This window comes from Chiloscyllium punctatum, chromosome 12, assembly GCF_047496795.1.
Source record: "Chiloscyllium punctatum isolate Juve2018m chromosome 12, sChiPun1.3, whole genome shotgun sequence".
In the NCBI taxonomy this organism is placed as follows: domain Eukaryota; kingdom Metazoa; phylum Chordata; class Chondrichthyes; order Orectolobiformes; family Hemiscylliidae; genus Chiloscyllium; species Chiloscyllium punctatum.
Window position 1 is genome coordinate 74371717 of NC_092750.1, and position 14012 is coordinate 74385728.

At 49.4% G+C, this 14012-nt stretch overlaps 1 protein-coding gene across 6 annotated transcripts in view; it reads right to left on the reverse strand.

Annotated features, from left to right (window-relative positions):
• Positions 1-14012, reverse strand: part of LOC140483939 (transmembrane and coiled-coil domains protein 1-like) — a 105065-nt gene that overhangs the window by 78424 nt on the left and 12629 nt on the right. Inside the window, exon 1 of one of the 6 annotated variants that reach the window (XM_072582794.1) lies at positions 2881-3483. The exons of 4 other annotated variants lie outside the window; for them this stretch is intronic. In XM_072582794.1, the coding sequence (XP_072438895.1) occupies positions 2881-2919 (39 nt within the window). In that variant the 5' untranslated portion in view covers positions 2920-3483. Of the gene's footprint in view, positions 1-1353; positions 1384-2880; positions 3484-14012 lie in introns of those variants that run through there. One more of the 6 variants, XM_072582795.1, reaches the window with a different exon arrangement.

The following is a 14012-nucleotide window of genomic DNA, read 5'->3' on the forward strand; positions in this document are numbered from 1 at the left end:
GGTCTGCTTCCATGCTGTACACCTCTATGACTCTATCTTCAGCTGCTTCGTTGGCTAATGATTGCACAACGTTCAGCACCATTCGCAACGATATCCAGGTCTGGGCTGAAAAGTGGCAAGTAACATTTGCACCACACAAGAGAGATTCTAACCACTGCCTTTTGACATTCCATGGTGTCGCTATCACTGTCAACATCCTGGGGTTTGCCATTGACCAGACATTGAACTAGACTCGCCATGAAAATACAGTGGCTACAAGAACAGGTCAAAAGGTTATGAATACAGCAACAAGTAACTCACCTTCTTACTCCTCAAAGCCTTTCCACCATCTATTAAGGCACAATCAGGGGTGTGCTGGACAGCACAGCCAGCCAGCACAAAGGAGCCTGCTTGATTGGCACCACTTCCACAAACATCCACTCCCTTCACCACTGACGCTCAGTAGCAGAAGTGTATACTAATTACAAGATGCAATGCAACACATTGACCAAAGACTCTCAGACAGCATCTTCCAACTGACGACCACAACCAAAAGGATAAGAGCAGGAGGTATATGGGAACACCACCATCCGCCACTCAGCATCCGGACTAGGAACAAATATAGCCATTCCTTCACTGTTGCTGAGTCAAACGTTCCCCTTGTGGATTAGCCTACAGAACATGAACTGCAGCAGTTCAAGAAGGCAGCTTGGATTAAATTTTGATTAGATTAAATTCCCTACAGAGTGGAAACAGGCCCTTCGGCCCGACAAGTCCACACCGACCCTCCGAAGAGCAACACACCCAGACACATTCCCCTACATCTACCCCTAACACTACAGGCAATTTAGCATGGCCAATTCACCTAACTTGCACATCTTTGGACAGTGGGAGGAAACCGGAGCACCCGGAGGAAACCCACGCAGACACGGGGAGAATGTGCAAACTTCACACAGACAGTTGCCCGAAAGGGGGATTGAACCCGGGTCTCTGGCGCTGTGAGGCAGCTGTGCTAACCACTGTGCCGCCCACCTTCACCCAGATTCATCCCCTAACCTATCAACTTGCATTTCCTATGGCTAATCCGTGCCGCCCTTATCACCAGCAGCAAGGAATGCCAGCCCAGCCAGCGGTGCCCACATCTCATGAACTCTTTTTTTTTAAATAGCTGCAGGTTAAAGAGAAGGGCAATTGGTAGCTAAGTCTCAGGTCATCAGAGGGAGACAGAGAGCACAACATACACAGCCTCAAACACAAAGAGCTCAACAGAGTCCCTCAGATAATGGGTTTACCACACACAGTTGTGATACTGTTACCGTCTGGAATCTAGCAAAGCAACAGTGTGTACAGAGAGCCTGAAACAGGGTGAGCTACCTTTCCTGGAGACATCCCGTGCCTGCCTCTGGCTTTGCACAGCACACACTGTCAATGGAGCGAGAGTGAAGCAACTGTGCAGTCAGGGAGCGGGTGATTCCGGAGCAGAATACCTCTATTGTATTCCTGGACAAGGAAGTACCCAAAATGTACTTACTGCCGAGCTTAGTTAATAATACACCAGGCAGACTATGCTGAAATCACTGAAGGAATCTGCAACTGTAACCAGCTCCTTGCTCCACAGTCTAACTCCTCCAACCTCCTGTTACAATAGCTGTAGAGGAGGACAAAAGAGACAGGGAGGGGCAAGATTATTTGAACGCAAACGTAGAAATTTTGAAATAAGGCATTTTTTTTTGCAGGAACTAGTGTATGCCTTCAAGGACAGGGATAATGGGTGAACAGAGCAGCATGTGTATGGGGGGGGGGTGGGGTTGGTGGGGAAGGGGGGAGGGGGAGTAATTGGAACTCAATCCTTCGAGTAGTTAGAGCAGTGCAGTGCACTGTAAAGTGAACAATAGCCAGCAGCATAGTGGCCCACAGCATTCACACATAGTTAGAGAAGTAAGCCCAATCCCAATGCCAGGCACCACTCTGAAAGGAGAGACACCCATGGTGGGGCTAGATTAGAGATTTTCAGAGATTCAGTAGAATGGTTCCAAGGTACAGTTACATGGACAGCCCATACAATCGATAACCCAAGGACAGAGATTGAAGGAGATTACCAAAAGCAGCAACATGAGAATAAACTCGTTGCTCCCAGTGAGTGGTTCGGTGTTGCAATGGGTTGGGGGGGGGGGGGGGGGTGCTTGTTGGGTCAGTGGGGTTGGTGACATTCCATCACAGCACATTCGAGAAATACTGCAAGGACAAACACTTGCAGGAACGTTGGGAAAAGAGCGGGGGAGCGAGGACACCGAGATCCCCCTTCAAAAGGGGCATCACAAACCTGATGGGCCAAATGTCCTTCTTCTGCTGTCCATCTACATCTCGATCGTGAAGGAACAATAGCACTGAATGACCAAGGGCGGGGACCAGATTAGCCCAGCTGGGTCCCTCTGCACATGCATCTTGAACAATTCTCATCATCTGAACATGCCAGGAGACTGACACACATGCAGGTCAAAGGGGGGGGGGAGGGGGGGAAGAGAGGGGAGATACACGGACAAGGTAGGTGGGGGAGAAGAAGGGGAGGGGAGGGAGGGAGTACAGCCCTGTTGCTTGAGTTCAGCTCGCGACAGATCAGTTTCAAATAGCAAAAAGGTCACTATGTAATTTAAGACAAACCTGCTGACTGCATGAAATGGAGGGAACTTAGTCCACCAACACGTAAAGACACAAACCCTGGGAATTGGAGCTGTTTCTGCAGTTTTCAAACTCACTGCTAAGTTCCCTCTTCTCATTTCTACTGAGCGAGGTAGGAGCCAAACACTCATCAAATCTCAGACAGCAGAAGTACTATTTGAATTAAATGATCAAAGGTTACAGCCAGGGTTGAAAGATGTAACAGAAAATTCGCAAACTCACCTTCGAGAACTGACGCCTCAAATTAAGGCGCTGTACCATTGTGAGTCTGCAGGAACAAAGCTGGACAGTCAGTCCAACGTGAGCAATATAACGCGACCAGTGGACTTGCGACCACGGTACAGACCAATGCGCACAACTTTCCGGCTCCGAACATCCACAGGCACCAGGTCTCTATCAAGCTCTTCTGCACTTGACCAAAAAAAACAGAGCTGCTTACAGCATCCGAAACCAAGCAGGTTACACGGGTTGGTGAGATTAGCAGGGCTGGACTCCAGAGTCCAGCAAGACAGGTAGGGTGCGGTCTGCTCTCTTCCGACGCACAGCAAAGGCTCTGCAGAATCTGCCCTGCCCCCCACCTCCTCCTTCCCTTCAGCACCAGCTGATATTTATAAAGTGCTGCCCTTTAATCAATGCTGCTGGAGGCTGATGCATTAGCTCAGTAAATCTATCCAACTGCATACGAAAACAGAGCTACTGCCAATTCAGTCTCCGAGGTTGCGGTCCACATGCCTCGATCCTGAGCCAGCAGTTTGCAACTCAGCAGCACCGACGGGACGGTGATAACTGCACAGGAACAGCCGTTTCACACAGAAACTAAACATCCTCCACGCAAACAGCAACACAATAGCTGAGTTACAGTGCAGAGCCAGCTCAGCAGCATGCTGCAATTACAGTGCACTGACCGCAGCTACTACAAGTGGCCAGGACTCACTCTATTTACACTGCAAACACTGAGAGTGATCTAGATTCACTTTGTTAACACCAATGGTGCTGCAGCCTCACTCCGTTTACACCAACAGCGCTCCGGTCTCACTCCATTTACACCGACGGCGCTCCGGCCTCACTCCGTTTACACCGACGGCGCTCCGGTCTCACTCCGTTTACACCGACAGCGCTCCGTCCTCACTCCGTTTACACCGACGGCGCTCCGTCCTCACTCCGTTTACACCGACGGCGCTCCGGTCTCACTCCGTTTACACCGACGGCGCTCCGGGATCACTCCGTTTACACCGACGGCGCTCCGGCCTCACTCCGTTTACACCGACGGCGCTCCGGTCTCACTCCGTTTACACCGACTGCGCTTCGGTCTCACTCCGTTTACACCGACGGCGCTCCGTCCTCACTCCGTTTACACCGACGGCGCTCCGGTCTCACTCCGTTTACACCGACGGCGCTCCGGTCTCACTCCGTTTACACCGACGGCGCTCCGGGATCACTCCGTTTACACCGACGGCGCTCCGGGATCACTCCGTTTACACCGACGGCGCTCCGGCCTCACTCTGTTTACACCGACGGCGCTCCGGTCTCACTCCGTTTACACCGACTGCGCTTCGGTCTCACTCTGTTTACACCGACGGCGCTCCGGGATCACTCCGTTTACACCGACGGCGCTCCGGTCTCACTCCGTTTACACCGACGGCGCTTCAGTCTCACTCCGTTTACACCGACGGCGCTCCGGTCTCACTCCGTTTACACCGACGGCGCTCCGGGATTACTCCGTTTACACCGACGGCGCTCCGGCCTCAATCCGTTTACACCTACAGCGCTCCGGGATCACTCTGTTTACACCGACGCCGCTCCGGAGTCACTCCGTTTACACCGACGGCGCTCCGAGATCATTCCGTTTACTCTGACGGCGCTCCGGGGTCACTCCGTTTACACCGACAGCGCTCCGGCCTCAATCCGTTTACTCTGACGGCGCTCCGGGATCATTCTGTTTACACCGACGGCGCTCCGGCCTCAATCCGTTTTCTCTGACGGCGCTCCGGGATCATTCCGTTTACACCGACGCCGCTCCGGGGTCACTCCGTTTACACCGACTGCGCTCCGGGGTCACTCCGTTTACACCGACTACGCTCCGGGGTCACTCCGTTTACACCGACGCCGCTCCGGGGTCACTCCGTTTACACCGACTACGCTCCGGGGTCACTCCGTTTACACCGACTGCGCTCCGGGGTCATTCTGTTTACACCGACTACGCTCCGGGATCACTCCGTTTACACCGACGGCGCTCCGGGGTCACTCCGTTTACACCGATGGCGCTCCGGGGTCACTCCGTTTACACCGACTGCGCTCCGGGGTCACTCCGTTTACACCGACTGCGCTCCGGGGTCACTCCGTTTACACCGACGGCGCTCCGGGGTCACTCCGTTTACACCGATGGCGCTCCGGGGTCACTCCGTTTACACCGACTGCGCTCCGGGGTCACTCCGTTTACACCGACTGCGCTCCGGGGTCATTCTGTTTACACCGACGGCGCTCAGGCCTCAATCCATTTACACCGACGGCGCTTCGGGGTCACTCCGTTTACACCGACGGCGCTCCGGTCTCACTCCGTTTACACCGACGGCGCTACGGCCTCAATCTGTTTACTCCAACGGCGCTCTGGGATCACTCCGTTTACACCGACGGCGCTCCGGGATCATTCCGTTTACACCGACGGCGCTCCGGGATCACTCAGTTTACACCGGCGGCGCTCCGGGATCATTCCGTTTACACCGGCGGCGCTCCGGGATCATTCCGTTTACACCGACGGCGCTCCGGGATCACTCAGTTTACACCGACTGCGCTCCGGGGTCACTCCGTTTACACCGACTGCGCTCCGGGGTCATTCTGTTTACACCGACGGCGCTCAGGCCTCAATCCATTTACACCGACGGCGCTTCGGGGTCACTCCGTTTACACCGACGGCGCTCCGGTCTCACTCCGTTTACACCGACGGCGCTCCGGCCTCAATCTGTTTACTCCAACGGCGCTCCGGGATCACTCCGTTTACACCGACGGCGCTCCGGGATCATTCCGTTTACACCGACGGCGCTCCGGGATCACTCAGTTTACACCGGCGGCGCTCCGGGATCATTCCGTTTACACCGGCGGCGCTCCGGGATCATTCCGTTTACACCGACGGCGCTCCGGGATCATTCCGTTTACACTGTCAGAGATCTGGACTCACTTCATTTACTGCAGACACAGAGAGTGATGTAGACTGAGTCCGCTTACACTGGACACACACACACACAGTGACCTAGGCTCACTCTGTTTACACTGCAGACAATGAGTGATCAGGACTCACGCTGTTTACAATGAAACAATGACTTGTAACATCAAGCACCCCTGAGAGTACATCATCCCAATGTATTTCACAGGACCCTCTTTCGATCAAATTCATATTGACCAACAGTGGAAGATGCTAAAACTGCTATCCATTACTTCTTGTTGAATTACAAAGCTGGTTTTACAAAGTGTGTTGGAACAGGAGAGAGGTAGAGAGTCAAAGAGGTGGGAATTTAAGAGTTTCCAGCCTCAACAACTGAGAAGACATATCTCCAGTGGTAGACTGCTTAAAACAGGGACTGTGCAAGAGGTTCGAACTGAGGGGATTCGGATATGTGGAGGTTTTTAAGGCTGGAAAATGATACACAGGAAGGGAGGTTAGAGGTCACAGGGGATTTGGCGCAGAAAGAAACAATTGTTCTAATTGCCGCAGCAGTGTCAGATTGAAGCCAATGTATATCAGCAGTAGGATATGGAACTGACTGAGGTTCACAGAGGCTGCAAGGAGGCTTGCTGGCCAGGACAGTTGCGTAGTAGTCTTGGCTGGACAGAGTGCAAGTTCCAGCAATAGACGAACTGAGGTGAGGCTGGAGATGGGTCAGAGAGCAGCAGTAGACAGCATGAGTTTGGTTCAGACAGACAAAGACTGAAGGCAAATGGCTTTAGCCTTTCCAATACAGAACTGAAGTGTCTACAGAGGAGAAAGTGAGGACCGCAGATGCTGGAGGTCAGAGCTGAAAATGTGTTGCTGGAAAAGCGCAGCGGGTCAGGCAGCATCCAAGGAGCAGGAGAATCGACGTTTCGGGCATGAGCCCTTCTTCAGGAATCTGAAGAAGGGCTTATGCCCGAAACGTCGATTCTCCTGCTCCTTGGATGCTGCCTGACCTGCTGCGCTTTTCCAGCAACACATTTTCAGCTCTGAAGTGTCTACTGAGTGAATACTGGAAGCTGAAACCCAGCAGCATGACGACTTCGAGGTAATGCAGAGGTCACATGGCGGTGAGGAAGAGTTGCCAGTCACCAGTGTGAGGGGGTCATTTTGACAGAGAAGCAAATTACAGGTGCTGGTATCTGGACTGAAAACACTGGGGATCACAGCAGGTCTGGCAGCATCCATGGAGAAAGAGAGAGAGAGAGAGCTTTAGGGCAAATGTCAGAGGTAGTTTCCTTACTCAGAGTAGTACAGGCAACAGTAGTAGACTCACTAACTTTATGGGCTTTTAAATGGTCATTGGATAAACATATGGATGTAAATGGAATAGTGTAGGTTAGATGGGCTTCAGATTGGTTCCACAGGGCAGCACTTATAGTGGGAGGGGGTTCGGGTGGAGCGCTGGGGGAGAAAGGTTCTTGGTAATTCAGTAAGAATGGCAGGACAATGGTGTGTCTAACTGCCAGACTGGAAAGAACACAGTCCCACTGGAGTGGGGACAGCGGAGAGAAGACAAGGTGACTGAGAATGCAGCAAGTCAAGCTTAAATTAAAGGCAAGGTGTCTTGATGCTGCGTCTGAGGTGATATCAATGAAAAATAGGAGGTGGTCACAAATCATTCCAGAGGTAACAGGGGGAGGAGAGCCTGTCCTGGAAAATCCAACACTGAGCGAACTGAGATGGGAAGCCAACCCAGAAAGGAATAGTTCATTGCGCCAAGGAGAGGCATTGCAGGATGATGAGTGAGGCACGAGTCATATTCCAGCCGTGCACTGTTTTGTTTCACTCTTATCTGGTACTGTCTGACTCACTTGCTCCCTGCCTGGTTCCACATTCCCACATCATATTGCTTATATGTTGGGGGATGGTGGTGAGGCCAGGTGTGTCAGAAGGCTGCAGACTGGACAGGGAGAGCACATTTTTCTCCGTCACCGCCACAACAGGAGGGTATTGGTGACCTCAAGAAGGGGAGGTTGGGAACCGTGCTGGGGTCTGGAAACTCGTTCGGAAGGAATCAAACAGAGAGCTGCTGGAGACATCAGCATGAATTTGGGAAAGAGGCTCGAAGGGAAATGGAAACTGGAAAAGAGGCAGAAATTTGCACGGTTAAAAGGATCAACGTTTGTTTTTTGTCAGGGGAAATGATAGCAGATTCAAAGGAGAGGGGACTCATTATCAGTCAATGCAGTGTCAGAGAATCCCTGCAGTGCAGACAGAGGCCATTCAGGCCACTGAGTCTGCACTGACCTGCTGAGGTGTATCCCACCTGGAACATTGCATGGGTTTTATTTTACCATGGCTAATCCTATGGGCACATCCCTGGACACAACGGGGCAATTTAGCATGGCCAATCCACCTGCACTGCACATCTTTGGACTATGGGAGGAAACTGCAGCACTCAGCAGAAACCCATGCAGACACGGGGAGAATGTGCAAACTCCGACACAGACACCCAAGGCTGGAATCAAACCCGGGTCCCTGCTACTGTGAGGTAGCGGTGCTAACCACTGAGCCACCAACTGATAGGAAATAGTCTGCAGATTCGACAGGAATAAGCACAAAGGAGCGAGAAAGAGGCCTGATCGACAGGATGACCATAAGACAACATGAGAGACGATCCGAAAGTAGACAAAGGGTGAACTCAAGGTTGGCAGAAGCCCTGGAGAAAGTTTGGCTTGGTGTACAAATGGCTTTTGGAAAGTGATAGTCGCAGCTGAGTGAAGGATCATAATCTCACTGACAAAGGAGGTCTGTGAGCTCCTCACCCTAATTGTGGAGCTGAACAGCCTCTCTCTCTGCGCTGTAAACATTGTGATCCATGGTAGAGGGACTGGCTGGTGTAACGAGTCAGGGCTTTACTGAGAAATGGGGCATCAGGAGAGCGGATGATGTGAATGAGCTTATCGGCAGCTGCAGAAATAGCATGGTGAACAGGGGTTTGGTGAGGGGGGCAGGAATGGGGCAGTTGGATGTACTGGTCTGAAGGAGGCACTGACTAGTATTCCAACAGGCCCTTCAGAGGCCTGAACCATCCCAGGCTCAGCCAGATCTGGCATTGAGCAACCACTGTCCTATGCATCCAGACAGACAAATGACACACACATGAACACAAGCCCACTCCTCCCCCCAGTCACCCACTAAGGAGGTACGCACACACTGGATCCAACTGCATTCTGACAAATCTATTTCAAGCATCACCTCTTCCTCTTGCTTTTATGTCCTTTTCCAGTCCAGTCAGTTGTTTTAATAATCATTACATTTTGTCCAGAGTATTTTCTTGAATGCAAAATTAGAACTGGTTTTGAGATATTTCACAAAATTCCTTACCTTCCACTTCCCCCAATCCCTTCTCATTGTTTCTTTTCAATCAATCCCCCTCTCAGGGGATTTTATCCTCTCCTTTTTAGAGAGTGGAATAGTTCATAAATGTTGGAAGTCAAACACCTTTCTGAAGCAAAGCCTCACCCTGATGGATTGCAGCCATCACACCTCTCCAGAATATGGCTAGTTAATATAAATCCCTATGTTTCTGCTGCCTCTGGCCCAATTGTGCCCTGTGGCTCGTGCCAGTTTTCACATGTACTCTGATTGTACCCAGCCCTTTGTCATTCTTTGTCATTACCACCTCTATCAATGCCCCAAATTTGCCAAATTAAGAGATTGCTTTGTCTGTCCACCCAGTACTAAATCAGCAAAGATTCCCTCCAAATATTCAGAAGCCAATTGTTTTAGATCCTTTGGAAACTTCTGTTTGCAGTCCATTGATTATCCTTTTCCCTCACCCCAATCTGAGGCTCTTTATAAACTCAGTGCCATATCTGACCCACAGAAAGGTTTCAAATCACACACCCAACTCCTTCACAAAGGCCAATGTGCAATTTAGGTGAATTCACACCTAAAAACACTCCAGAAAATTCAACCACAGAGGGTAGAATCATACAGCACGGAAAAAGACCCTTCAGTCCAACCTGTCTACGCCATCCAAGGATCCAAAACCTCTCCCTGCGCTTGGCTCATATTCTTCTGAAACTTTCCTATTCACGTGTCTGTCCAAACATCTTTTAAATGTAGTAATTGTACTTGCATCTACCACTTCATCTGGCAGTTCATTCCACATATTAACTATGCTCTTTGTGAAAAAGTTGCCTCTCAATCCCTTTAAATCTTTCTCCTCTCACCTTAAAATTCTGCCTTTTAGTTTTGAACTTCCCTATCCTAGGCTAAAGATCTTTGCTATTCACCTTATCTATACCCCTCATGACTTTATAAACCTCTCTAAGGTCACCTCTTAACCTCCTACACTCCAGTGAAAAATGTCCCAGCCTATCTAGCCCCTCTTTATAAATCAAACCCTCCAGTCTTGGCAACATCCTTGTAAATATTTTCTGCAACCTCTCCATTTTAATAATATCCTTCCTGTAGCAGGACAACCAGAACTGTACACTGTTCTCCAAAAGCGGCCTCATCAATGTCCTGGACAACCTCAACATGGTGTCCCAACTCCTATACTCAATGGTCTGAGCAATGAAGGCAAGCATTGTAAACACCTTCTTAACTACCCATCTACATGTGACACAGATTTCAAAGAACTATGGACCTGAACCCCTTGATCTTTCTGTTGAACAACACTACCCAGGACACTACCATTAATTCTGTACCAAAATGCATTTATCCAAATTGAACTCCATCTGTCACTCCTCTGCCCATTGGCCCAACTGATCAAAATCCCTATGTACTCTTAGATAACCTTCTTCACTGTTCACTGTACCACCAATTTTGGTGTCATCTGCAAACTTACTAACCATGCCTCCCAAATTGCAGCCAAATCACTTACATAAATGTCAAACAGCAGCAGACCCAGTATTGATCTTTGCAGAACACTGCTGGTCATAGGCCTCCAGTTGAAAAATAACCTTCCACCACCATGTTCTGTCTACTACCGTCAAGCCAATTTTGTATCCAAATGGCAAGCTTGCTCTAAATCCCATGGGACTAAATTTACTGATCACCAAAGGAATACTGCTCTCATATGCGGAAGTAACAGATCTTGCAAGGACCAGATCCTTCAATTCCACACTGTTTCTCTCTTACATCTGCTTCTGATAGGTTCGCCAGTGAATCGTGCATCTCAGCAGCAGGGCTGCTTTGCCATGGATGGTGTCAAGCTTCTTGAGTGCTGTTGGAGCTGTTCAAAGTTTGTGCGAAGATTTGTAGCTCGGGTGCTCATTGTTGTGGTTGTGTTCGCCGAGCATGGAATTTGTGTTGCAGATGTTTCTTCCCCTGTCTAGGTGACATCCTCAGTGCTTGGGAGCCTCCTGTGAAGTGTTTCTGTGATCTTGTAGTGGTTTGAATTTGCCGCTTCCGGTTGTCAGTTCCAGCTGTCCGCTGTAGTGGCCGGTATATTGGGTCCATGTCGATGTGTTTGTTGATAGAGTCTGTGGATGAGTGCCATGCCTCGAGGAATTCCCTGGCTGTTCTCTGTTTGGCTTGTCCTATAATAGTAGTGTTGTCCCAGTCGAATTCATGTTGCTTGTCATCTGTGTGTGTGGCTACTAAGGATAGCTGGTCGTGTCGTTTCGTGGCTAGTTGATGTTCATGGATGCGGATCGTTCGCTGTCTTCCTGTTTGTCCGATGTAGTGTTTTGTGCAGTCCTTGCATGGGATTTTGTACACTACATTGGTTTTGCTCATGCTGGGTATCGGGTCCTTTGTCCTGGTGAATTGTCATCTGAGAGTGGCTGTTGGTTTGTGTGCTGTTATGAGTCCTAGTGGTCGTAGTAGTCTGGCTGTCAGTTCAGAAATGTTCTTGATGTATGGTAAAGTGGCTAGTCCTTTGGTTGTTGGAGCTGTACCCATCCAGCGTATTCCGACACCTGATTTGTGCCTTGTAGATGGTGGACAGACTTTGGGGTGTTAGAAGGTAAGTTACTCCCTGTAGGATTCCTAGCCTCTGACCTGCTCTTGTAACCAGTGTACTTATTTGGTGATTCTAGTTGAGCTTCTGGCCAATGGTAACACCCCCAGGATGTTGATACTGGGGTAATCAATGATGGTAATGCTGCCAATCGTCAAGAGGAGATGGTTAGATTTTCTTTGTGGCGCTGGTCACCACCTGGCACTTGTGTGACCTATTTTACTAAACTGTCGATGATATATACAGAGGAACCGCGATTATCCAGCATTTGATTAACCAAATTTTGGATTATCTGAACAAGATTGCAAGGTCCCGATGCGTGGCTAATTATGTTATCCGGTATCAATTATCCGGCATTTGGCTACTTGAACAAAATAATCCCCCTGCTCGTGTCCTTCGGCAAATCAACGTTCCCCTGTAAATGAAACCTGTTGCCGGTGGTGATTGTATGTGCGGGAGTTAACAGATGACTTCCTGATAGTTCAGTGACAGTACAGATACCTGGAGGGAGCCCAATGTAACCCAGCTCAGCTATGTTGGTCGTAACTATCCTCAGTATTCATGGGCTGGTAGGAGGATCTGGAGGTTAACAGTAATGCACCTGACTGCTCTCAATGGCCCCTCACTGAAGAAGCAGAGAGACCGAATGGATACCTATAAATATCATCAAAACCTGCACTTGTTTTGTACCTTTCCAACTTAAAGCACAATGAGGTACTCCTGAAACAGAGGAGCTCTTGTAATGTGAGAAATGTGACACCCAGTTTATACATAAGACAGCAATAATGGGCTAAATCATTTCATTGGTGTCAGCTGAGAGATAAACGTCATCCCAGAGACTAGGGTCCATAGCCCTAGTTCAAATTGTTCTTTGGATTGTACACATCCACCCAGAGGCTTTTGGTGGGGTCTTGTTCCAGCAGCTTCTCTTACAGTGAGTATGCTGGGTATGGATGGATGTCAGCTAGAGGCAGAGTCCAGTTTTTGTCAGATGAAATGGAGGGTCTCAGTTCAGTCCTGAGAAGTGAGCAAGGGGCTGTAATAACTGCAGACAGGGCTGAACTCCAGCACACATCGGTTCCCTCAGGGCTGAGGGGAGGGGAAGTTGGCCATTAAAATCTAAAACAACACAGTGACACCTCAGTCTCTTAGGTCACAACTTGTGCCCTGAAGTTGACACAAGACTCACTGCAGTGATCTCCTGTTGGGCCAGATGCTGTCGGTTTTTTTAATGCATTTCTGGGATGTGGGTGTATTCTGCTAGGCCAGCATTTATTACCCATCCTAACTGTCCAGTGGACAGTTAAAGGTTACATGGTCACCGGCAGACTAGTTTTCTTTATTCCCTATCTTATTGAATTCAAACGTTACCGTCACCCATAGTTGGATTCAAAGCCATATCCCAAAACATTAGTCTGGATTACCAGCCCATTGACAGTACCACTTCTCCTCTTGGGGCAAGGGTCAGTACCCATCCTGCTGCTGAGCAATGTTAAAGGCAGCACTCGAAGTGAGATACCTCAGCAAATAGCCTCTGTAAATCATACCTCCATTGGAACTGGTATCTACACAATTCAGTCGAGACTAGAGAGATTGGAAAACTGCAATCTAATCAGTGCAGTCATTGAGAAAGTGCTAGATTGTCATTTTGTGCTGTTTGATATCATGTGAACTTTGAGATTAGATTTGAACGCTGAAGTCAAGCCAAGCCACGTTGTTCCCTCTGACAGTCCTAGAAGCAAAACGGAAATGAATTCCTCTCTTGGTATGAGTCTACATCCGGCCTAAAAAAAGCAGGTCGCAAGGACTGTGGGGGACCTTCCCAGGGCATCACCTCTTGGTAACACACGATCCATGCACAATGCCAAGCAGGACAGTCAGACACAACTGCCTGGCATAGGACAGTGAGTAATCTCCACAGCTGGGTTACTAAACACTCCACAGCAATGCCTGCAGCTTGCAGCTGGTGTTCAGCTTCACTATTAGAATCACTCACACAATCTGCTTCATGTCACGCTGCCCTTTCCACTCACATGTACAGTTTTTGCTGCTGGTCATGTGACAACTTGCGTAAGCCTGATTTACCCAACTGGTTTGCTCATCTAATCCTTGAATCTTTGAGTTGCTAGCTGCTTTACAACAGGAATACAATGCCTTACACTGCCTGCTATTCGGAAGGGTCCTAACCGCTGCTCCAATTTCTTCTTGTTTTAAAAAATTGTTTCTTTCTTT